Source organism: Cinclus cinclus, chromosome 15, assembly GCF_963662255.1.
Source record: "Cinclus cinclus chromosome 15, bCinCin1.1, whole genome shotgun sequence".
NCBI lineage: Eukaryota > Metazoa > Chordata > Aves > Passeriformes > Cinclidae > Cinclus > Cinclus cinclus.
In genome coordinates this window covers 1,517,361-1,540,360 of record NC_085060.1, presented here as the reverse complement: position 1 = coordinate 1,540,360, position 23,000 = coordinate 1,517,361, and the positions used below count along the sequence as shown (strand labels likewise).

General features: G+C 48.5%; 1 protein-coding gene across 1 annotated transcript in view; it reads right to left on the bottom strand.

Moving 5' to 3' along the window:
• Nucleotides 1-3,345: 3,345 nt before the first annotated feature.
• The window catches only part of ARHGEF9 (Cdc42 guanine nucleotide exchange factor 9), a 158,388-nt gene continuing 138,733 nt past the window's right edge, over nt 3,346-23,000 (bottom strand). The window contains exons 10-12 of the mRNA XM_062502669.1: nt 14,144-14,387; nt 13,430-13,498; nt 3,346-3,606 (exon numbers count right to left, since the gene is read on the bottom strand). Coding sequence (XP_062358653.1) covers nt 3,425-3,606; nt 13,430-13,498; nt 14,144-14,387 — 495 coding nt within the window. The 3' untranslated portion in view covers nt 3,346-3,424. The remainder of the gene's footprint in view (nt 3,607-13,429; nt 13,499-14,143; nt 14,388-23,000) is intronic.

Sequence of the window (23,000 nt, the reverse complement as noted above, 5' to 3'; positions counted from 1 at the left end):
AATAATAAAACTGGCAAGTGCGGATCAGCTGGGTTACCAAAATCCTTTTTTTTTCTTTTTTTTTTTTTTTTTGCTCTTACTGTTAAAATCCCAAAAGCACTAAAATATCAGTATTTGGCTTCAAACTAGAATTTTAAAAATTTTTTTTTTTTTTTTTTTAATTCTCTGCTACAAGTCCCTGTCGTCATAGTGCCTTTAAGCTCCTACAGACTCTTCTTTTCTTCTTAAGGAAAAATAAGCTTGGTGATGCCATGCAGAACTTACAATAGCTACTAAATATACATGTTCCCTGAAATGTAGCTGCAATGAAAAGATGACAGAGCATAAAGAGAACAAAACCAGAAACCCAAAGCACCACAGTGTACTATCAATAACATTGCAATGGACAGCTGGTGCCCATCCAGAAACTGAAACAAATTTCAAATATATTTCTCTATGTAGTATTTTCTATTTACAACTGTTAGATGCACCTAGGTTGGTTCTTGTTTGACTTTTTTGGAGAGGGTAGGGAGGCGAAAGTCTTGAATTTAGATCCTCTGTTCTAGTGTCTAGGTTAAGGGTAATGCATGTCATTTACCTAGGGAAGAGGGTTTCTTTTTATTTCTTTATATATATATATATATATATATATATTTATCTATCTATATATATATATATTCAACCAGAGAAATACCGTAAACATGTTTGTTACAACTCTCTCTCTTTTTTTTTTTTCTTTTTTTTTTTTTCTGCATATGGAATGGGAAGTGGGGTTCCTCCTGTCTGGCATTGGGATGAAAAGTCTGTACCAGATGCTCAGTCAAGTCACCCCCATCTGCACCGGGGTGTCCCACACACGCTCCAGCCCTGCTCCCTGCTGGGACAGCTCAAGGGCACCCAGTGCTGGTTCTTCTTTGTGCCAATGCTCCATCTCCTGCAGCACCTTGGCAATTTATGGAGGGCAAGAGCTTTCTTGAAGAGCCCCCGAGAGCCAAGCCCCTCCTCTGGTCTCTGCAGGCTTCCCACTTAACAAAGAAGCTGCGAGTCCAACAAGTGGCCTTGTCAGATCTTGATTTATGATGCAAATAATGGTGTGGCGGTGGTGTTTCTTTTTTTCCTAGCGCTGAATATTTAGGAAGCATCTTCTCATAAAAATTATGGATGTCTCATTCTCACTCTCTGAGGCACAAAACAGTAAATGAACAGGCTTAACTAATGTGCTTGTTACTTGGTTGGTTTTTTTTTCTTTTTTTTTTTTTTCCCTAAGCAATTAAAAAGGCAAAAGGAGTAAGTGAAATTTTCATCATGTTGACAACATTTTGGAATCTCTCTCTCTTTCTCTCTCTCTCTCTCTCTCTCTGCCTCTCCAGCCATTCAGAAAGAATAAAACATTTCAGGTAACTGATGAGAACCCATCTCATGCACTGCTTTAAATACCCATTCTGTTAAAGAAACGAAACAATATTTGCTATGTACCCCATATTAAAATCTAGCCATAAAAATGCAAAGATACAAAAGACCATAAAAATAATTTCTGATATAAAACTGGGCTGCTTCCTATTTGGGATTCCTGGTGTTTGCCTGCTGCCTGTCACAGAGGGGCCACTCCTCTCCAGAACACTAATCTGGCTTTGCTGATTATTGATAGTTTCTAGATTATTAAAAAGTCTAAGAGGTTGGGGTTTTTTTATTTAAATAAAAATAATACCACCCTTGTGATATGCCCTGAAATAAAACAGGCTCCATGGAAACAATGAAGTCACACTCTCTGCTCTTCCCATTCACTTGGATTTCTTAGGGGTAAAAAAAAAAAAAAAAGTATCTCCACACTCTTTGTCCTGGGGTGCTGATATGGTGGATCAGATTCCAAAGAAAATGACAAATACCCTGATCAATCACTTCATCCCACATTTTCAAAGGAGCTTGCAGAATAGCTCTGCAAAGATTTCAAGTTCATCTTCTAAATCTGGTTAAACAGTCTCATTTGCCCTAGGAAAAAAAAAAATCCTCTTCCTGACAATGATCTGTTTTACGAGCTTAACCATAAGCTCCTGTACTTGCCAACAAATGTACTTAAGGCTAAAATTGTAGGAAGGGTCTTTAAAAATAGAGCTGTGACTCTCCAGAGGGAGAAAAAGAGAGAGAAAGAGACCTGGAGGGCTCTGGGAGCCATGGAGGGGACTGGACTGGACCAGCACCAGTTGGGACTGGGCACAGAGCCACGGGCACAGCCCCTGCCAGGAGGGCAGCTCGGGGTTTCAGCTCAGGTGGGCAGTGCCAGGCCTGGGGCTGGGATCCTGGCACTACGGGCAGAGCTCAGGGGGACCAGCATCACTGAGACCTCACTCTGGGGGTCACTGCTCCTGCAAATGGCAATCCGTGCTTCGTTGGGGTGCAGGCTGAGTGTGGCCAAAGGATGGGACCTTAGTTCCTGAAGACAGAAAACTTGGCTTGTCGCAGCCTCGGAGCCAATTTTCCTCTCTGCAATGGAGGCATGAAGCCATTGGTTTTGAAGCTTTTATCTTTGCGTGGAAAACAAAGATAGGAGTGGGCTTTTCAAGTGTCTCAGCTTGAAAAGAAAATAAATCAAAGATAAGCCCACAGAAACAAAGCAAAAAAAAAAAAAAAAGGAAGAAAAGCCCCTGATTCTCTTTTCTCCGTCTTACTCCGAGCGTGAACAAATCACACCGAGCTGAGAAAAAGACAAGTGCTTAAAAAAACCGCAAAAAATGAGGAAAACCCATCTCTCACTTCCTAAAGAGCTGCTTGCCCTTCTGCTGGGTTTCACCTGCCCACGAGAGAACAGTTAAAGCCAGAGAAATACTGCGCAGCAGAGCGGGAGCACGGGGAGCACATCCAGACAGGCACGAGTCAGACCAGGGGATGCAGGGATGGACAGGGAGGGAGGGACAGGGAGCAGAGGCCTCCCAGCACTCCAAAAAAACAAACAACACATCCCCCCCCACCTCCCCCATAAATAAAATTTAAAAAAAAAATATATATACACCAATGTAGTCCATGAGGAAGTTCCGTGACGGAGTCACACATGCGAGAAAGCGTTCTGGGATGCCAATGACGACTCGGATGGAAATGAAGGAAAACAGGGGGGGAAAAAATAAAACATCCAACGAAAAGAGATGTCCAACCAATGGAGTAAAATAAAATAAAACACGTCACATGGTTAGAAATCATTGGTGCTTCCTAGTATCTAGTAGCAGATTACTTCCCAAAAACAACAAAAAAAGTTTTTGGTCCTTCTATATATATACATATATGTATATATATTATTATTTTTAAAATGTGTGTATACATATATATATGTATATATATTCAGTTGCAACAGTGCTTCTCCGAAAAAAGGTCCATCTATAAATATAATTTTATTTCTTTTTATTTTTTTTAAATTTTAGTTCTTTTAAGTTAAAATTCTCCATCTCTCTAGGTATTATTTTTTGAATGGTGTTAACCTGCTGAAGTTTTGCCAGAATGGTGCCTGGCTGCGTCTGGGTTCGGTGAACTCGAAGACCTGGGACTGGGATATGCCATCTGTCACCATGTATTGTCCCTGATTTAATGGATCCTGGGGTGGTGGGTAGGCTGGAGGAACCGACTTGGAGTAGCTCACACCTGCATCGATGATTGGGGGGAAAAAGAAACAGATCAGTCAAAGAGCAATCGGGTCAAATCGTCGTTCTTCGTCATGCTACCGCTCCTCATCCTCCTCATCGCTCCAGATGTCCTGCATCCGGATCCTGCATCTGGGTCCTGCACGCCAGGACGTGCCAGGGCTGGCCAACCTGCCTGACCTCTCAGCTCCGAGGCTGCCTCCCTACGCCAAACCTCCGAGCCCGGCACACGATCCATTCATTACTTTTGTCGGGCACGTTCTGCCCGCCCTCATGGAAAAGTCCTGTGTGAGCCCGGAGAGCCGGGACCTCGCCGAGGCCAACTCGTCCCACTCTGATTTAACAGGTCCTGTTCCAAGCTGCTGCTGACCCTCCCAGCTCCCAGCTCTCCCTGGAGATCAGCCTTGCCCCAACACGCCCCTCTGACCAGCCCCGGCACGACCCCGAGCCCTGCCCCGCTCCGCTTCCCGCACGGAACGGAGCAGAGCTGCTCTGGAAGAAGCCCTACCCTGCAGGGATGCAACTCGCTCTTCAGGACTTTTCCATAGGGTTTGTTCTCAATTCACCAGTCTGGTTTCAGCCCAAAAAAAGGCTGCACACGAGGCAGAAAAGGCAGATTCTGCTCAATCCAAACTGGTGGCAATGGATGGACTGGCAAGGCTACGCCTTTAGGGTGGAGATGCTCAGTTCCCGCACAGGTGAGCACAGCTCCTGCGCGGGAACGGGGAGAGGGGATGCTGCCCTTACTGCTTTCCCACGCAACGAGGGGGCCTCAGCATGCTGCTGGAAAGGATGGTGTGGAAAGGGTGGCTCTGGGTGACTGAAGTGGAACAGAAAGGGACGCGCGCGCGTCACCACCAAAGCGCAGCCTACAGGGCACAGCGACAGTCTGGATGTCCTTCCCCACAAGGACAACCCCTCCTTCAGCCTCGGGGCAGCGGGGCCGGCTGGAAACCGTGAGTGCAGGAAGGACAGAGGAGCAGGGCTGTGGAGCAGCTTGCTGTAAGCTCTGGCCATCTCTGGATCATGCGGAACTGCTCTTCCTTCTGCTGGAGGGGGCCGTCGCCTCCCCGGGCTTTAACCACAGCAGCGAGGCCACTGTCCCCGAGCAGCTCAGTGTCCTCATCTGGACAGCGGGACGGCATCCCCCACCTACCTCACAGGAGGGTTGTGAAGCTAAATTAATTAATGTTTGTAAAACACTTTGAGATCCTCGGCTGGGAAGGTGCTGGAGAAGGCAAAATACGGTGATTAGCACCCAGGTACCAGAGCAAGGTGCGCACAGCAACGCGGCTCCTACCACACACAGACACAGCGGCGCTGGCCGGGCACGGACGGCGGCACACGACGGGCACTGACACACAGGGACAGCCTCACGAGGGCACCCACAGAGCTCACCACGCTGCTTGGCCCACGTGCTGCTCGGGCAGGCAGGACCTCTTTGGGGTAGCAGCTAAGGAGTGTCTTTAGGGAAAAGAGTCGATTTGTTTCTCCCCGCTACGGGATTTACTGAGAGAGGGTGGAAAATCCTCCAGTGGTTCAGAGCAAATGGAGATGTCTTGAGTATGCCTAAGTGATTTCTCCTTCTTTACTGTATTTTGTGCAGCTCTCTGTCCACTGTAGAAAATAACCAAGATCACTCCTCACAGTGAGCGAAAACTGCTCTGCGATTCCGCTCATCACAATTAGCATTTCAAACTTACTTGGAGACGTTCTGCATCTGTACCTGCATGCTGGAGTAGTTACTCATCAATGACTTCTCTACTCTGTCTTCCCAGCTGCAGAGCCCAGGGCAGCCCCAGAGCTGTGCTGGGGTCACACCTGGGCAGGAGCAGCTGCAGGAAACCCGGCACAGCTTCTGCACCAGCCTCGTTGGTGCAGAACTCCAAGGAGCAGTTTGAATTTCAATTACTGTGTGACTGAAACCCAACAGAGCAAGGCACTGAGCTGCTCTCTGCCCACCTCTGCCATCCCCTCTCCTGGCACTGTCCCGCTCCGAGCTGCCCATCTCCAGGCTGGTCAATGTGTGGCCAGTGAGACCAACTGCACACGAAAAACTCCAGCCCTGAGCCCATCCAGGAGTTGCCAACCTTCTCCTGGAGGCCACCAGCCTTTGGCTAATTTTCCCAGCAGAGACTGGTGAGGGATTTTAGGATCTGTGGGAATGTTAGGATCTGTTACAGGTCCCTTACATGGCTAAAGCTGGGAAATAAATCTTTGGTTCTCAGACTGACCAGGAATTACCTCAAAGGCAAACAGTCGTCGTGCCACTAAAATTCCTCATGTTCTACAACAAAAGAGCTGTGAATCTAAAGCTGCTGCTGGTGGGGGGGGGGGACACAGAAATTGTTTTTAGCTTTGGAAGTCCTTAAAGCCACCTTGCTTTAGTGACATGGCCCCATGGATTTGGCATTCTGTGGCTGGGCTCTTTACTGCCTCCAAACCAATGTGAGGAGAGTGAACTAATGTATTTTAATGATGATACAAAATGCTAGGAAACCTCCTGCATCAGCAAAATGCTGTGCACTTGGAAAGCTGAAGAAGCAGAGAAAGGACAGTCTGGCTGATGTCCACTGACAGTGATGGAGTTACTGCAAGGAATGGAATCCGTAGTCTGTCTTCTCCAAAAGGGAAAAGGGCAGACTCCCCTGGCCAGATCACTGCCAAACCCCCTTCAGTTCTTTCCCAAACTCCTGAAAAAAATGTCTGTCCTTGCTTGAAACACACCCATGGACAGCCTGCCCCTTCCCTCAGTAAAGCAGCTCTTCCCACAGCTGTGTGTGGCTCTGTGGATCTGGGCTATTGGCATCAACATCTGGGCTATTGGCATCAACATCTGGGCTGGATGAATGCCAAAAGCTCCTGGCTGGTTCTACTTGCATCAGCAGCTGAAGGTTTCACATTTCTCTTACTTATCCAACGGCCTGAAGGATCAAACCTGTGCATCTCAAGGACATGCACCACCACCCTGTGTGGGACATGCAGATAAAACCACTGTGCTCTGGGAATTCCAAAATGCATTTCCTTGTGGAACTGTGAGACAGCACTTCGGTGCCCCAAGAATCACTTCTCCATTTTTTTAATTTTTTTTTTTTTTTGGACATACCTATGTTCTGGAAAACAGGAACTAGGAGGGGAAGATTCACCTAATGTGCACATCTTCCTAAGAAAGAGCAACTCTGGGAAAAGTCTGTCAGTCAGGTATTTTTCTGTTCTGCTCTGAAGTGGTTTGTTCCCTCATCGGAACTCGGGGCCATCGTGCAAAATTGTCTCTTGAGGGATATTTTTTTTTAATATGCAAAGCCATAACTCCGCTGCAATTCACCAGAAAGAAAAGGAGAAAAGCTCTTTTCCAAGGCAATTTTGGGCAGCGTGGCGAGCGGAATTCAAAGCACAAAGGGAAGAATGGATGGAAAAGTAACGATCTGCAGGCACAGCAGCCAAGTCCACCCCACGGGCAGAGCTGGAGCTCCTTCTGCTGGTTTTTGCCTCATTCTGCAGCGTGGCTGCAGCTGCACGGAGGGATCGCTCACAGGGAGGGGCTGGGGAGAGCTGCTCACGAGGAGAACAAGAAAATTCCCAGATTCATAATTTGGCTAGACAAAACTGGTGAGAGATGCTGCGCTGTCACTTGAAATCATGTCTTTTTATAGCACCAAGGCAACGTCACTTGGAGCCTTTTGGATTTCTCAGCTCAGAAGGAAACAATTACAAAGATTTAAAACTGTCTCATTTTTTCCTTTTAGGTTGGGGGGCTTTTTTGTTTTGTTTTGATTTTTTTTGGTTTTTTTGTTTTGTTTTGTTTTGGTTTTTGTTGTTGTTGTTGTTCTGTTTTTGTTGGGGTTTTTTTTGGTTTGTTTTTTTTTTTTTTTTTTTTTTTTTTGAAGCGTCTCTTCTCTTTGAGGTTACAACACGATTTCAGCAGCACATGAAGCATGCTGGTAATCCACAGGCAATGCACAGGGGCTCGTGCAGAGGGATCATCCAGCAGGACACAGCCCCTCCCTGGGCTCCCACAACACAGACATGGGGAACACACACATCTCCTCCACATATCCATGGAAACTTGCCTTACAAGCTCTTTACTCCATCCTGCACACCCGGGAGATTTTCACTTATCCTTTGAACAGCAGCTGCTTTCCAGGCTTTGTCCCCACTCTGCTGTGGGACAGTGACACTGCCACCCCTGCTGGCAGTTCTGCCCTGGCCAAGGAACCCTCCAGCTCTCTCAGAGCTCAAAGCAGCTCAGCCAACTTGCATCTTTCAGGAAATGCTGAAAAACCCCACAAATTCAGATTCCTCCTGAATGCCCACATGCAGGGAAGGCAGGGACGAGCCCCCAGAGCGCTAATTGTTGTGTGGTTAATTACTCCCGTCACAGTTTAAGCTAAAGAAAGGAGCAGAACTGGCTGCGTGGGTCCAGCCCTTTGCCCTCTTCAGCACATTTCAACAGAGGATCTCAAAGCACTGCCCCACCACTCCCTGGGCCACGTGCAGGGCTGGCAGGGGTGAGGATGTGTCTGAGCTGGAGGTGAGGATGGAGCTGGGAACAGGAACCCTCTGCCTCCCCAGACAGTCCTGGCCAGCTGCATTTCCTCCCCTTACACCTCCCTGCTGATTCACCCAACTCTCACTTGGCCAGCTCTAGAGGAATTCCAGTGGTGCCTCAGCCACAGCCAGGATTTCACTCCAGGTATTTCCAGTGAGGAGAACATGCCTCAGCTCCCTTTTCTAACCACCGAGCTCCCTTCTCTGTTCTGGAAGGAGAGGGCTGGCTGCAGCATGAGAAATGCAGGAGGAAACAGTCATCTCATGTCCTGATGTTCCCCAGACAACCACAAGATCTACCTACACACACTGAGCCAACCCGACCCTCTGGAGTCTATTTATCAAGTCTGCTACTGCAGCCTGATGTCATTAGAGCAGACATTAAGGTAATGATTCCTCGTGTGATAAGAAAAGCTAATCGAGGCAAGATGGAATAAATGATACTGGGGCTTTATCCATCAGAGCTGGGTGAAAACTAATTCCTGCCATCCTGTGTTTGTACAGCCTCCCTCTCCTCCAGCACCCTGCAGGCTGATCTCAGCTCACTCCGTGGGTTTCACTGATAGAAATTCAGGGATCAGTTCAGCCCTGGAATGCTGCTGCAGTTTCTGGGGAGCAACTCCTTCCTAAAACCCCTCACCAAACTCCAAAGGTGCAGGAATACCTGGGCTCACAAACTTATTTCGGTGGGAATCTCAACATGTCATTGATGTCATCCCACGAGGGCCATTAACATCTCACCAAAAAACTGCCCTGGGGGATTTGCTCAGCAAATGTCACCAGCACCATCTTCAGAGGCTCCCCAGACAAGGATTTATTCCTGATCTGCCTTAGCTCCTAGATCTGACTGACTCCTGGAGGACTCCAGCTGGATTCCTGATGCCATCAGTGGGATGCTGCTCATGGACCCACAGCAGGGATGTGGATTTTACAAGAAATGGGGTAAACTCTGAGACTGCCCTCAGTCTGTGGGGAAATACCACCGACAACACGATCAGCTCCCTTCCTTCACCTCCCGTGCTGTGAAAAAAAAAAAAAGGGAAGTGACCCTGATTATCTGAAAATGCAAATGCCCCTCTTTATTTTCAAGCTCTTGGCCTGTGGCTGCTCAGGCTCTCATCCCCCGAGGCTGTGCCTACACGTGTGAATCGATGGGGAAACGCGGCAGGACCACTGTCAATCCTGTCAGCAAGGAAGATGCAGTAAAAATGGGATTAAACAGACGGGAGGGAGCCTGGGCAGCCCCGTCCTGCACAGCACAGCCTCCAGTGCAGAAGTGGGGGAAGTCAGAAGCTCTTGAGTGTCTGGGTCAGGCTTTTTATGACATAGTTGGCTGTGAGCTCAAGTGATCAGAAAGGAATAAATTAACAGGAAAATCCAGTGATTCAGAGGGTGTTTGGTGACAGGCCAAAGCAGTTCATGCTGGCTGATGATTTAACCCCTGCTTGGTTTGCATGGCTGAGTGTTCACGGGTTCAGGTTTAGTGACAGCATCTTGCTGTCTGAATCCCTGCTCACCTCATCCCAAAGACTTGTCAGGGCTGAAGGCATCTCCTGGGGGAAGTGTGCACAGGGCAGGGAGGGGAGCTGGATGCAGTGTGGGGCTCAAGAGCTCTCCTGAGGTGGGAAACACCCTCAGCTCACACTAAAGTCACTTCTTTAAATCTCAACAGGTATTTTCTTTTCCAAAAGTGGGAAATGGTGCTTTAAGAATGGAGTGTCCTTTTCTGGAAGGGTCTCCAATTCCCTGACACCACTGGCTGCCAGCTGCTAGCAGTATGAACAAATATAAATATCCCTTCTGGGGACAGGTTGACCTGCTAGGGGCCAGATGTGGACAGAGCTGGGGATCACAGAGGGAATTGAGCGTTCCTGCAGGCAGCAAACACCAACCCTCGGAGGGAGGATCACAAGTGGCCAGGGCTCCTCATGGAGAGAAGCACTCCACGAGCTTCCACTTTCAAATGCTCAGAAATAGGAAAAATTACCCTGGATTAACCTTGGTCTACATTAAGGGTGGACTGGAGATCCACGAGGGATCCATTTTCCAGGCAGTTTCCACTCCTTTAGTCAGAGACAAGCACGGTGCTGGCAGAAGAGACCAGTGCCACCCTTGTGTCCCTCAGTGGGACCAGGCTCTGCCCAGAACCTGCCCTCCTGTCTGGCTGCAGCCTGCAAAGACGGGCTCGGGTTGCTTTTGTAAGAGACAACAAATTTCTAGGAGACACCAGACTGAATTCTGGTCCCAGTTCCCACACTGCCGCTGAAGGAAGCTCAAGGGCAGCAACCAAGAGGCAAAACCTGGAAAAACCAATGCAAAAGGCAACCAGCAGCAGGCAGCCCTTCTCTCTGTCAGTGAGGTGCAGAGCCAGCACTACCCATTCACTGGATGTCTAATGGATTTAAAGGCCAAAAATTGCTTTAATGCTGTCTTAAGGCACCTGGTCTAATACGGTTATGTTTTCCCCAATCCAATAAAGAGTGCAAATCCTGGGATAGTGCCCATCATCAATGGGTCTGGCAGGGAGCCTGGTCCTGCACACATTGCTGGGCAGGCCTGAGAGCCACGAGGAGGCTGCTGCCCCACAGAGCTGGGCATCAAACACCTCTTGAAACACTTGGAGAGTGTTCTCACTTCATCACCTGGATAAAGGTCCTGTTATTTTAAAAAGCTGAGTTTTAAGTTTCTGCTGCTGCTCTCAGCTGCTCTCCCCCTCTCCTGCTGCAGCCAGCAGAGGTTTAAATGCCTCCTTCTCAAACACACGCCAGCCATCTCCAGAGCAATACTTCTGGGAGGTGTGGTACAACAGTGCATGAAATAAGCAGCAGTTTATACTATTTGAAAAATGTTTTTCTGCTTCACCTCTAACAAAGTTGATTGCATTTTCCATTTCACCTCCTTCACGGCTTTTCTCTCTTCCTTAAGCGTTCTGTGACAGGGGAATTACCATGGTTTCCCATTTAAGAGGTGCAGGGAACAAGTGAGATAATCTAGGAACAAGTCTGTAATAGGCATCCTGTGACACAGGAGCTGTGCTGGCGGCACCTCGAGCTGCTGAGCCTGCTGCAGCCACTGAGACCATCCTGCATTTAAATAAATAAATATTCCTATGGAATACAGTGCCCTATTCCTCCCTCTGAATGACTACCCTGCTTTCCAGGTACAACTGATACTCCAAAAGCAGCTCTGAGGGAGGGCAGAGGCAGCAGCAGCCCCTGGCACAGGCACACCTGCAGCCCCAAGTGCTGTCAAGGTCCTGGCAAAATAAAACGCTACCGATATCTGTAACGTGCACAGAGCAAGATTTTAAAAATCAGTCACCAAAAGCCAGCTCCCAGGAGTTTCCTCCTACCTCTCTCCCCTGCTCTGGCAGCCTTGCACCTCTCCTTGGCTCTCGGGCACAAGACAAACCCCAGAGTAACAAAACTAAGAGTTCTCAGAGTCAATATTTAATTTAATCAACCTGAGGCTCGGCTATGGCACCACAGTGTAGGGCAAAGCATACAGAGCTACTGTTTTAATGACCCTATTTGCTGGGTTTTTTTCAGATTTCGCATCCTAAAATCAACCAGGCTGTGCTTAACTCGGTGCTGGGGTGTGACTGAACTTCTGTCTGGCTCGAGGACTTAATCCCATAAAAAGAACTGCCAGTGCCACAGCCTAAGCTTGTTCTTCACTGAACAAATGCTGACTGCTGTTTTAGGAGCTAATGAATTTCATAGTCCGAGAAGCCCAAGATAACAACCCCTCCTTTTTCATCTCAGAGAGAAAGAGAGAGAAAGACAAAGAGAGCAGACAGAGAGCAATTGCTGTGTGAGACACAAGTCCTGTCAGGCAGATTGTATTTGTCAGGATGCAAGTCCAGTGATTTACGTGGGAACACTGGCAGGCATGCTCAGGCACCTCTGAACTGCGTCCCTCACCGGCTGAACAGCACAATTATTAATTAATACCTCTATTAATTAATAATCGAATGAACTGAACAGCTAGCAGTAACTGAACCTGGTTTTGTCACGGCAGTCATGCAAGTCAGGCTCTCTCCTGGTGCAGCTCCACGAGCCCTGTGGATGCTCCCGTGCCGAGGGACAGACATGCAGGTGCTGAGGGGCTGTGACAGGGGACAGTGTGAGGCACCTGGGCCTGGTCTGGGTGTGCACACTCTGAGCTTAGAGCATCTGGCCAGGAGAGTTTTTAGAGAACATCTCAGGAGACAACAGAAGAAATCAGTAGAGAGGAGAAGACTGATGACAATGGTGAGACACAGCAAACCAAGGAGTTCACAGCTGGCCTGGAAAACCACTCCTGCACCAGCAAAGCCAGTAGACAACACACAGGTGAGGCAGAAAGCAAAGAGCTCCTTCAACTTCTGCAAAACCCCCCAAAACACCTACAGAGAGCGGGGACCAACCTGCCTGCACCTGAACTGAGCCAAACCTTGAGGAGCTCTCTCAAAACCCACTTGTGGGCCTACTTGTGCTAGGCTGCTTTGGTAACAAATCAATACATCCATGACTGCGTGAAGCTTTGGAGAACCTGAGGAATGGCCTCTGTGACCTCCCCTCTGTGTTGAGTATTTCCACACCTGTAGCTGCAAGAGTTATTGCGAGAGAGAATTAACGCTGGCTTTGGCCAGTTGAGACTCTGCCTAACACCAGGCAGGGCATTGCTCAGCTGGCTGCAGCCTGCCTGCCTGGGGAAATGAATCTGACATTCCAGAGATACAAGGTCTTTACTAAAATACTTTATTTCCTAGAGTTGATGCTACTGTGCTGTCTTTAAAAAGTTACAGGCAGCCCCAGGAAAACAAGAGTGTCCCTTTCCAGCAGCAGGAAAGGGGTACTCCCTCTCCAGTTCCAGCATTTTAGCAATTTTGTTTTCTTTTTTTTTTCCTCTCTCTCTTTTTTTTTTTTTTTTTTGCTAATGGGAGACTTTGGGAATTAGCAGAACCTCTACACACCTCCGCACTCACTCCCATTTCAGCCTGAGATAAACAACTGAGATAGATTTCTGCCCCCAGGGACAGCTTCTGGACATCAGACTGGAGACACGAGATCAAATTCATCTCTGGTCCAGTTCCACTGGCTTTCAACCACCTTTGACCAGAGATTAATTTGGCCCACAGATACATTAAGGAAGGATACAAAGCACAAACGGTATTTGATATAAAAAAGAGAAGGCAGGGGGAAGTTGAGGGGATGCTGGATCCTAACCCAGCAGGATTCAGCCCAGCCCGCTCCACCCTCACATCACCAGGCACAGAGCGTGTTGCCGGTTACCTTTTTGCTTACTGACTTTCTTTACTGTCATTGCCGCTTGCCGCTTTTGATTCTCAGAAATTTCAAAGCCTGGAAAAGGGAACACGGCAAACACAATTCAGAAGGTTGCTCACAAAGCTTCGTTTTCCTTTTGGGGAGGGGGGTGCTCTGAACTGTTTGCAAACAGGGAACGCTCGGGGCGTTCTACTGAAAAACAACTCTTCCTTGGCCTCTCTCTAATCTCGCTCTGCAGGGGATGGATGAAAAGCAAGATTAGAGCCATTTTTGTTTAGACAGTGTCATAAATATGCCCGGTGCTTCAGAGCTGAGCAGCAAACTGAGCCTGGAGTGACACTGGCCACAGTCAGTTTAGGGGCTGGTGAAAGGGAAGGGCTGTCACTGACTTTGCTGCCTCCCCTCTGCACAAAACATCTTTAGCCAGAGCAGGAGGATGCAGCCAGGAGACCCTGAAGGTGGGTGGCCAAAGACTTCCCTCTCCCACACACCCACAGAGCTCCAGGCTTGAGCTATGGGCAGAATTTGTTTATTGAGGGCCAAAAAGAACAGGAACTGAGCTGGAAAGAGACCTATTTATGACTAGGAGAGCAACCAAGGACATTACAACAAGGCTAAACCGTAATTCTACCACAAAGAAAATGCAGGCTCCTCCACCCACTGGGGTTAAATTAAGCACCACCAACAATCTCATTTCAGATTCATTTCCACATTCCTCACCTATCTTTTCATCTTCTTTTACCATCTTCCTTTCTTCTCTGAAAGCTCTAAGCCATCGTAACTTCTCCTCCAGTTTCTTGGCAAAGAATAAGTGCATTTCCTCAGTCTCCTTGTTATGCAGTTTGAAGGCATTCTTCATGCTGACATTGAAGTCATCATCTCTCCCATCTTCTATATCCACCACTTCATATTTATCCATGTCTATGCGCCCTTTGTAATACAGGATATCCCTTCGGATCAGATCCTGCAGAGGGAAAAGGAGACAGGGATCATGGGGAGATCTCATGGAGAGCCTGAGCTCAGCAGGGAATTCCTGGGAGAGATGAGGAAAAGAAAAGTGATGGTGAAAGCTGGTGAGATCCTTCAGTTCCTGGGAAAGATGAGGAAAAGAAAGAAGTAATAGTGAAATCTGGTCAGGTCCTTCAGCTCCTGGGAGAGATGAGAAAGAGAAAGAAGTGATGGTGAAAGCTGGTGAGATCCCTCCAGACTTCCCTGCTGGGAACACATGTCCTGCTGGCCAAAGAGGGCAGCCCATGGGCAGAGAGGAACAAAACACATATCCCTGAGGTGCAACACTCAGTTTTTAGGCACAAAGAAATGCCTCTGAGCAGGTGGCAGTCGCAGCATTTCCATCTGGGAGGTTCTGCTGCCCAGGGTGAGCAGTGTGGGGCACAGGATGCCCAGGACAGATGTTTTCCACACCCTTCTCCTGGGGCCCATTTGCCATCCACACACAGCTCAGGTGTGAGAAACCACCCTGATTCTCAGCTCAAAGCACTCCTGGTCTCATTCCACCCTGGATTTTTTTCTTTTTCTCTCTCTGATAATTACAACCTTTTCAACCAAACCCCTTCATGCTCATCTCCTTTCTCAGTTGGTTATTCCCTGTTTTTCAGCAACAGCTCATTTCTCTGTGTGGGGAAGGGAAAAGTAAACTGCCCATTGGCCCCACATCTCTGTGCCTGTTATCTCAGATAACACAAGATGGTCATCAGAAAACAAAATGTTAATTCTCTAGTCATGGCCACACAAGGTGATTCTATTTATTTAAAACCAAATTCAGCAACACACAATCAAGATTTCCTTCCTCTAACCATTCTCAAAAGCAATATTTAGGTATAGTAAATCAATTTAATCTAAATACCTTTGGATTTTTCAGAGTGCCCTAAAGATAAATGCCATGTCAGAGGATTCATTTGAGAGGAAAAATGAAGGCAATGTAGAACATTTATTTATTGAAATAATATTTAGCAGTGAGGCTTTCTCAAGATAAGCAGTAGGTATTATTTTAAACAAATTAATCTTGGAAAATAAACTCTACATCATAATGATTTAGCAAACTTGCTCATGAATCTGCCAGACAGTATTAACTATCACAAGACTGGCCAGAAGCTCACAGGCTTTAAATCCTGACTCCTTCCTCTGGAATGCTCTGGGCAGGTGAGGGAATTCCATTAATAGATATCTTGTACAAAAACCTTCCTCTTGTGTAGGCCTGAAATAGTGATAGTCCAAAATGTAAGAAAAAAAAAGTATTTCAGGCTGAATAAGCAACAGAAAATCTTTTCAGTCTCGTGCTAACTTGAAAAATTGTTTCTCTCCCTCGGTGCTGTGGAAAGAGCCACAGGGAGCCTGATCAGCCAGGTCAGCACCACACTCCTGTTTAATGGGACGCTGGGGCTTCTTCTCAGAGAGAACATTTATCTGCACCACGTCCCCAAAAATACCTGATGCCACATCTCACAGGAGCAAGGATGTGCTCCTCAAAACACGATTTAAGGAAATGGCACAGCAGCCATTCCCCTTGCCACTGCTGCTGAGAACTTCAGAACCAACCCCAAGGGACCATGCTTCTGTGAGGATGCATCCAGTGGACCTTTCCAGACAACTCTCATGATTGTGGACAGATTTTTTTCATAAAGAATCAACAATCACAAGCTCTGAAAATCCCAGGTTTTGTGCACTGCCTCTTTCCTTACACACACTAAATACATTTTCCCCCTCTTATCTCCCCAATTTTGACCCAGAAAACATGATGAGTTATTTTTAAGAGCTACTGCCAAGTGCCTGCTTTACAGAGGACAATCCATGGGTTTGGACATGTCTGACTGGGCTGGTGCACACCTTTCCCCTCCTGGGATGCAGCAGGAGCTGTCCCTGTCTTTGGTGAGGCTCCTGAGCTGCTGAGCACTGGATGTGAAGATAAAGGCTGCCCAGGAGTTCCTGAAGGAGCAGTGAGGAGATAACAGAATCCCACAAATCCCTCTGGAGATCAAATGGCCCCACAGGTGAAAAGCAGGAGTGGGGAAGCAGCAGCTCAGCTGCACAGGAGGAAACACCACGAGCCTGAGCAAGGGAAAGACAACAGCACAAAGCTCCTGTCTGGCACAGACATTTGCCTGTCTCCCACTGGCATTTGGAGAAGGAAATTCAAGAATGACTCCAGAAGAAAGGGATCATCTTTTCTCCCAGTGCTTTCCTTCTAAAGAAAGACTATTCCTCCTTTGTTGGCCATGAACTCCACACTGGTACACTGAATTTATAAGAGGCACTTGATTCCCCACACAAACATCTCATGAGCAGCACGTGCCTGGACATGGAGGACTTTGTCCACAGCTGGTTCCAGGAAATTCAGTCCACAGATTAACAACTGTAACTGGATAATTTGATTTTTAATGGGCTCAGCAGTTCCTATTATCATTCTCCCTTCTTCTTGCCAACACTCACTGAATGGATATTATTTCCCAACTGACTGAATTTTAACACCCATAATATGGGAAGCACACTAATTATTTGATCTGTGGATATTTTATCACAGCTTTTAAAGAATAACAGACACTGCTCAGCTCCTTAGTGAAGAAGGGCCCTCTTCAAACACCTTGCACTGTAATTGAGCTCAAGAAAATTCAGGTATTCATCTGCAGCAGACAGCAAACAAGGCCAAACCCTTGTTTTAAGGAGCTTTTTATGAATGTGGACAAGAGGATAGAAATTGAGAGAGCACAGAGGCCATGAAGGGATGTCTGAGCAGTGCTCAGAGGAACCTGCTGCTCCTCACACCACTCTGTCCTGCACAGTTTTGTCCTTTTCCCAGCATATCCATGGAGTCAAAGAAAACATGAGGTTAAGGAAAGCAGCTGTGAGGCTGAGGATGGAAATGGATTGTTCCAGCAGCCTGGTGTAAGTCCTGCATGGCAGGAGCACAAAGCAGATCTGTGCATGAAAATGGAGATTTATCTGCTACAGAAGCTGAGAGCAGGTCTGGCTTTGCAAGGACAGGAATGCTGCTCCTGCTCCTGGATATCCAGGGATAAATGAGAGAATTCAGATGAGCGAAATGAAGAAATTATGAATCTCTAGGATATAGCTTTGTTCACAGGCTGGCTCTGTTGGTTTGGTCCTGTTTATTGTCCTGCCTGTGGCTCAGCCAGGGTGACCATTGGCTGCTCTGCACTGAATGTCACACAAGATTATTTCTTGTAGTTAAATCAGGTAAGAGCAAGAAAATATCAAAACCCCCAAAAAGACTCTCAAAACCTTATCAGTGGAGAAAGGCCAAAGAAATGGAGCTATTTAATCTAGAAAGGCCATAACTAAAAAGGAATGTGCTGTTGGTATTCCAGTATGTGAAAGCTGCTCCTCTTTTAAGGAGGCTGGTGATCAATTATTCTCCATTTTGATTGTGGCTTGGCTTAATTTACCACAAGGGAGAACAGTATTAGAAACTTGGGGAAAAAAAAAAATGTTTCTATGTAGAAGAGTAGTTAAGCCCTAGAACAGACAAAAGAGGGAAGTCTTGGGACAACATTCCTGGGGGATTTTCAAAAGAAGGTTAGGCAAACACCCATCAGAGATGATCTGAGTGTGCTTAATCCTGCAAAGGGAAATGCTGCTCTCCCGGGGTGCTTCCCAGCTCTGCAGCTGGATGCTGAGTGAGGAGGTGGCAGATGGAGCAGGGCAGGGAGCAGGTAGGATGAGCAGGACCTGGGGCAGTGCGGGGATGGCAGCAGGAGCAGCAGTGGCCCAGACCTGCAGCCTCTGCACAGCATCCAGCCTGCCTGCCTGCCTCTAAAGGAAATTGATGCATCTGGGTCATTTGCACTTATTTGTCTAAATATGATCTTTTTTTACCCTACAGCTTCTACGATTTCCTTTTCTTCCCCTCGCTGAGGTTAATTAAGCTTTTCTGAATAATGCTCTGCGCTCTGTTCACGTAATCTGTACTAAGGATTCACAAGGAAAAGATGAAGCCAGAAAAAGTGGTTTGACAGGAGCACAAAGCCAAGTTCTGACACGTTACATAAGCCCCCCACAGCTCTGCTCTTGGGGTGCTCGGGGCTGGCCCTGCTTTGGGACCTGCCTGGGCCACCCCCTCTGCTCCCACCCCCATCTCTGTCCCCTTCTGGAAGGGGGAAGGTGACTTCATGGAACAGTGCTTGGAAGGAGAGGAATCTCCTTTGTAGCCACCATAAGGAAAGCAAGGCTGAGCTTTACTGGAAAACCTGGAAGGTGGGATGGGCTCCCACAATAATTCTGCTCCTGTTGTAGTGGATTTAGACACCTGCAGGAAGGGCTGCACCTGCAAATCACTGCCCAGTAGCTCTTTGACCCCTACTTGCCTTCTGTGCTGCTTCTTCTGCTCTTTCGTTTACAACTTTTAACTTTTTTCCTGCTTCACTAGTCCAGAGCACAGCTCCTTGTGCCTGGCACTGCCTGTGGGAGAGGAAAGGTCCAATCCCCCCAGGACACTCAAGGGGAAAAAAGAACAATGACAAGGAGGGCAATCTACAGTCACCAGTGCAAAATGGCATCACAACCAAATCCATCAGGGGTTTCAGCAGCACAGGGCACCCGAGGTGGACATGAGCTCCTGAGAGGACCTGGCCTGGTCCCAGACCTTCACCCCATGTGTGCAGCATTCCAGGAGTTCTATATTCCTCCTGTGAACTCCTGGTGCACAGGGGTGGATGGGGAGGTCTCAAGCAAGGGTTTCTGCTGGGGAAGATCAAACAGGAAAACCTTCTCAACATGATTGCCTGGCAAAAGACTTTGAGAATATGGAAACTATAATCAAGATTTAAATAAAAGCCATCTTTGAGATAGCAAACCTTAGTTACTGAAAAACTGGAAAACAATAGTATGGGCAGCTGGAAGTGATTCCCTCTGGACTGAACAATTCCCTCTGCTTGCACACAGCTCCAAGGTCAGAGCAGACCCTGCCAGCCTGGCAGAAGGGTCCAAAGAGGAGCTTTTAGGGTTTAAAACGTAACACAGTAATACAGTGATTCTTACAGGCTGTATGTAGATGCTATAGGATTTGTATCTTGTATCAGATTGGTCAGTGAAAATTAGAATATTCAGCACAGAAGAAAATTTATTGTATTGTAACGGGAACCTCATTCTCTTGCTCTTACACTTGCTCTTACTCTTCTCCTTGCTCTTGCTCTTACTCTTACACTTACTCTCTCTTGCTCTTACATTTGCTCTTACTCTCTTGCTCTTACTCTTACTATTGGTCTTGCTCTTGCTCTTTCACGCCTGCTCCAAGCTGTGGCTGGCAGCTCCAAGCAGGGCCCTTTCACCCACATCCTTTGCAATAATCCACAAGTTCCCAGACCTGCCTTCAGAGATCTCTTGTCTCCCACAGTCCTACCCATCATTGCTCCCACAGGTCTGGATTTAGGATGTGCCTTTTCTCAGGAGCTGTGGTTTACTCTGTGCTAGGTCACACCCGACTTCTCCTGCCTAGAACAAATCATCACAAATGCACAAAGAGCCATTTCCAGCCCTGAGTCATCAGATCCCTCTTAGGAGCTGACAGGACAGCAGATGCCAGCCACAGAATAATCCATTACAAGTTCCTCACTGCATATGTAGGTTATTGGTGCTCCCATTTATCAAACCCTGCGTATTCCAGTGGTAAAGGAGTTTCAAAATGACTCGGGGAAGAATTCTGTGCTCTGAGGGCATGGATGCAGCCAGGCCCTGTGGGAGCAGCTCCTGGGACTCCAGGCGAAATGATGTTTCTCCCTCAGCTCTTCCCCAGCTCTGCCTTGGGATAATGACATTTATTTATTGTCCAGATCAATGGGGAGCTCTAAGTAATTGGTGAGAGACACGCTGGAGGGCTCTGATGGTGGATCTCTACCAGCTCCAAGCTGTGTGGGAACAGCTCAGCACTTCCCATGCCTTGGGATCAGAGCTGGCAGAGCTAAGGGAGGCACAGGAGACCTGTGGGCAGCACAGCACAGCCCTGAGAGGCACAGGGAGCAGGAGGAACAGGCAGCAAGGGTGGTTCTTCCACTGGGGATCATCACTCCATCTCCACCAGCTCCACGGAACACCAGCAGTGCCCTGGAGCCACGAGGGACATTCCTGTCCTGGGGACAGAGATGGCATTGTCCTGCTCTGCCCTGGGCTGGCCTCACCTCCAGAGCTGGGACAGTTTGGGGCACAACAATATAAAAAATACTTTAAACCACTGGAGAGCATCCAAAGGAGGCCACGAGGATGGGGAGGGGTCTGGAGGGGCCTGGAGGAGCAGCTGAGGGCACTTGGTTTGTTCAGAGAGGGGAGACCTCAGTGAGGTCTTCAACAGAGCTCCAGTCTCTGCTCCTGGGACAGGGACAGCACCCAGGGAATGGCTGGAGCTGGGCCAGGGCAGGGTTAGGCTGGAGATCAGGAAAGGTTCTTCCCTCACCCAGAGGGTGCTGGCACTGCCCAGGCTCCCCAGGGAATGGGCACAGCCCCAGGGATGCCAGAGCTCCAGGAGCTCCCAGGGATGCCCAGGATGAGGTTTGGGGGTGTCTGTGCAGGGCAGGATGAAAAGCAGCAATCCGTGCAGATCACTCAGCAGAGATGAGATGCTCCCCAGTGCCCAGGGATGAGCAGACACAGACCCAGCCCAGGCCAGCCCTGCCCAGGGGGAGCAGCTACCATGGAACAGCTGAACCAGTGAACAACTGGGGCTGCAATTAGGCTAAGACTAAGCCAGGGCTCGCAAAAACTGCACCCAGCTCAGGACCTGGGAAAGGCAGAGCTTTGGAAGAGGATGAGTTGCCTTTGCACTGAGGTGTGGGTGGGTCTCAGACCCCTGTCTGTGATTTCCCACTGGCCTGGGCACTGACTGCAGAGCAGAGTTTTCCAGTGTACTCCTCAAATTTTGTCCTGATTTTCCTGTTTTCTCCCTTCCCTCTGCCCAGCCTGCCGTGAGCAATGAGAGAGTGGCACACTGCCACTTTGCCATGTCTTTGGGTATCTTTAGTCATGAGGGCTTTCAATGTTCCTTGATTTTTTAAAAAAAAAAAAAAAAGATTCCGAGCCTACGTTTTTGAAGTTTAATTTACCTTACAGAGACCCTTTGACAAAAGCAGCCCAGCCTGCTTTTCCTGAACACCGAGGGGGCAGTTTTCTGCAGCATTTGTGCATTTAATTTAACCCTACAGTGGGCTGAGTGTTCAGATGGGACAGTGACAGTGACGCACAGCAGAGCTCAGTGCAGCACCCCACTGGGCCTCTCTTCGGTCCAAATGAGACCCTAAAGCTCAATGAACCCTTTGAAGTGTTTTTATCATAAATATCCTTGATATCAGAAAATAAATCTGCTAAGAGTTTGGATGCCAGCACCTGCTAGCTTTGCTCTGAGCCCTCGGACACAGCAGCTGGGGCTGAGGGAAGTGGGATCTGCTCATCCCAGCCAGGAATGAGCTGAAGGATGGATCCTGTCAGGGACAGGGGGATGTCCCAGCTCCCCCAAAACCCTCACAGCCACTCAAGTCCCACCCCATCCTTGGCAGGAGCGTCCCAGGGGAGCCGAGATGCCGGCGCTCTGGGTTTATGTAACTTCTCCTGCACAAGGACAGCTGTGCTGGGGAGGTCGGCACATCCCTGCCAAATTATTCAGCACTGTCTGTCTCCTGAGTTTGGGAAGAGACGTTTGATTCATCCTCATGGAGCTGCAGTGTGGGATCTGAGAGGGGGAGGGCTGAGCTGACAGCGTTTGTGTGGCACTGCTATTTTCATTCCATGGATTTAGTGCAACAGCACTGGCATTTTGATGCCTGGTTCCACCCCGAGCCCAATCCCTTTGGCTGCAGAGCAGCCAGGCCAGGGTGAGTGTCTTTCCAAAGGACTGATAACAGGAGGAGATGGGAAACCCTTGTGCAGCCACGTCACTGCTCTGCTGGCCTCTGCAGCTGCTCCCAGGGGCTTCACATGGTGCTGATCAAAGGCCACAGCAGCAAGGGGAAGTTTTCAGCTCTGAAGGTTTGCCTGTGGGCCAAATTTCCACCCACTGCAATCCCAGGAGCATTAAGGGAAGCACAGAGTGTTTTGCAGAGCATCCTGCAAACCTGAATAGTCACAGGAGGCTAAACCTGATCCCAGCCCAGACAACCACACAGATGGTGGAGCACTCTACATTCAGCCCTTTCTGGATTTTAGCACTCCTACTGCTGGCTCCTCCAGATCCTGTTCTTCCCTCTCTGCTCCCCCCAGGCAGTGGAAGGGCAGCAGCTTCCAGGTCAGCATGAGACCCCTGTGACACTGTGCCACGAGCCCCCTGTGCCATGAGACCCCTGTGACACTGTGCCACGAGCCCCCTGTGCCATGAGACCCCTGTGACACTGTGCCACGAGCCCCCTGTGCCATGAGACCCCTGTGACACTGTGCCACGAGCCCCCTGTGCCATGAGACCCCTGTGACACTGTGCCACGAGCCCCCTGTGCCATGAGACCCCTGTGCCACCACTCAGGGCACATCACCTGCGCAGCCCTGCAAAGGCTCACCCAACATTCCAGGCTCTGGGACCTTTCACAGGAATGTTTTCTTCCCTGGTGTACCCCTGTCTGAAAGCTTG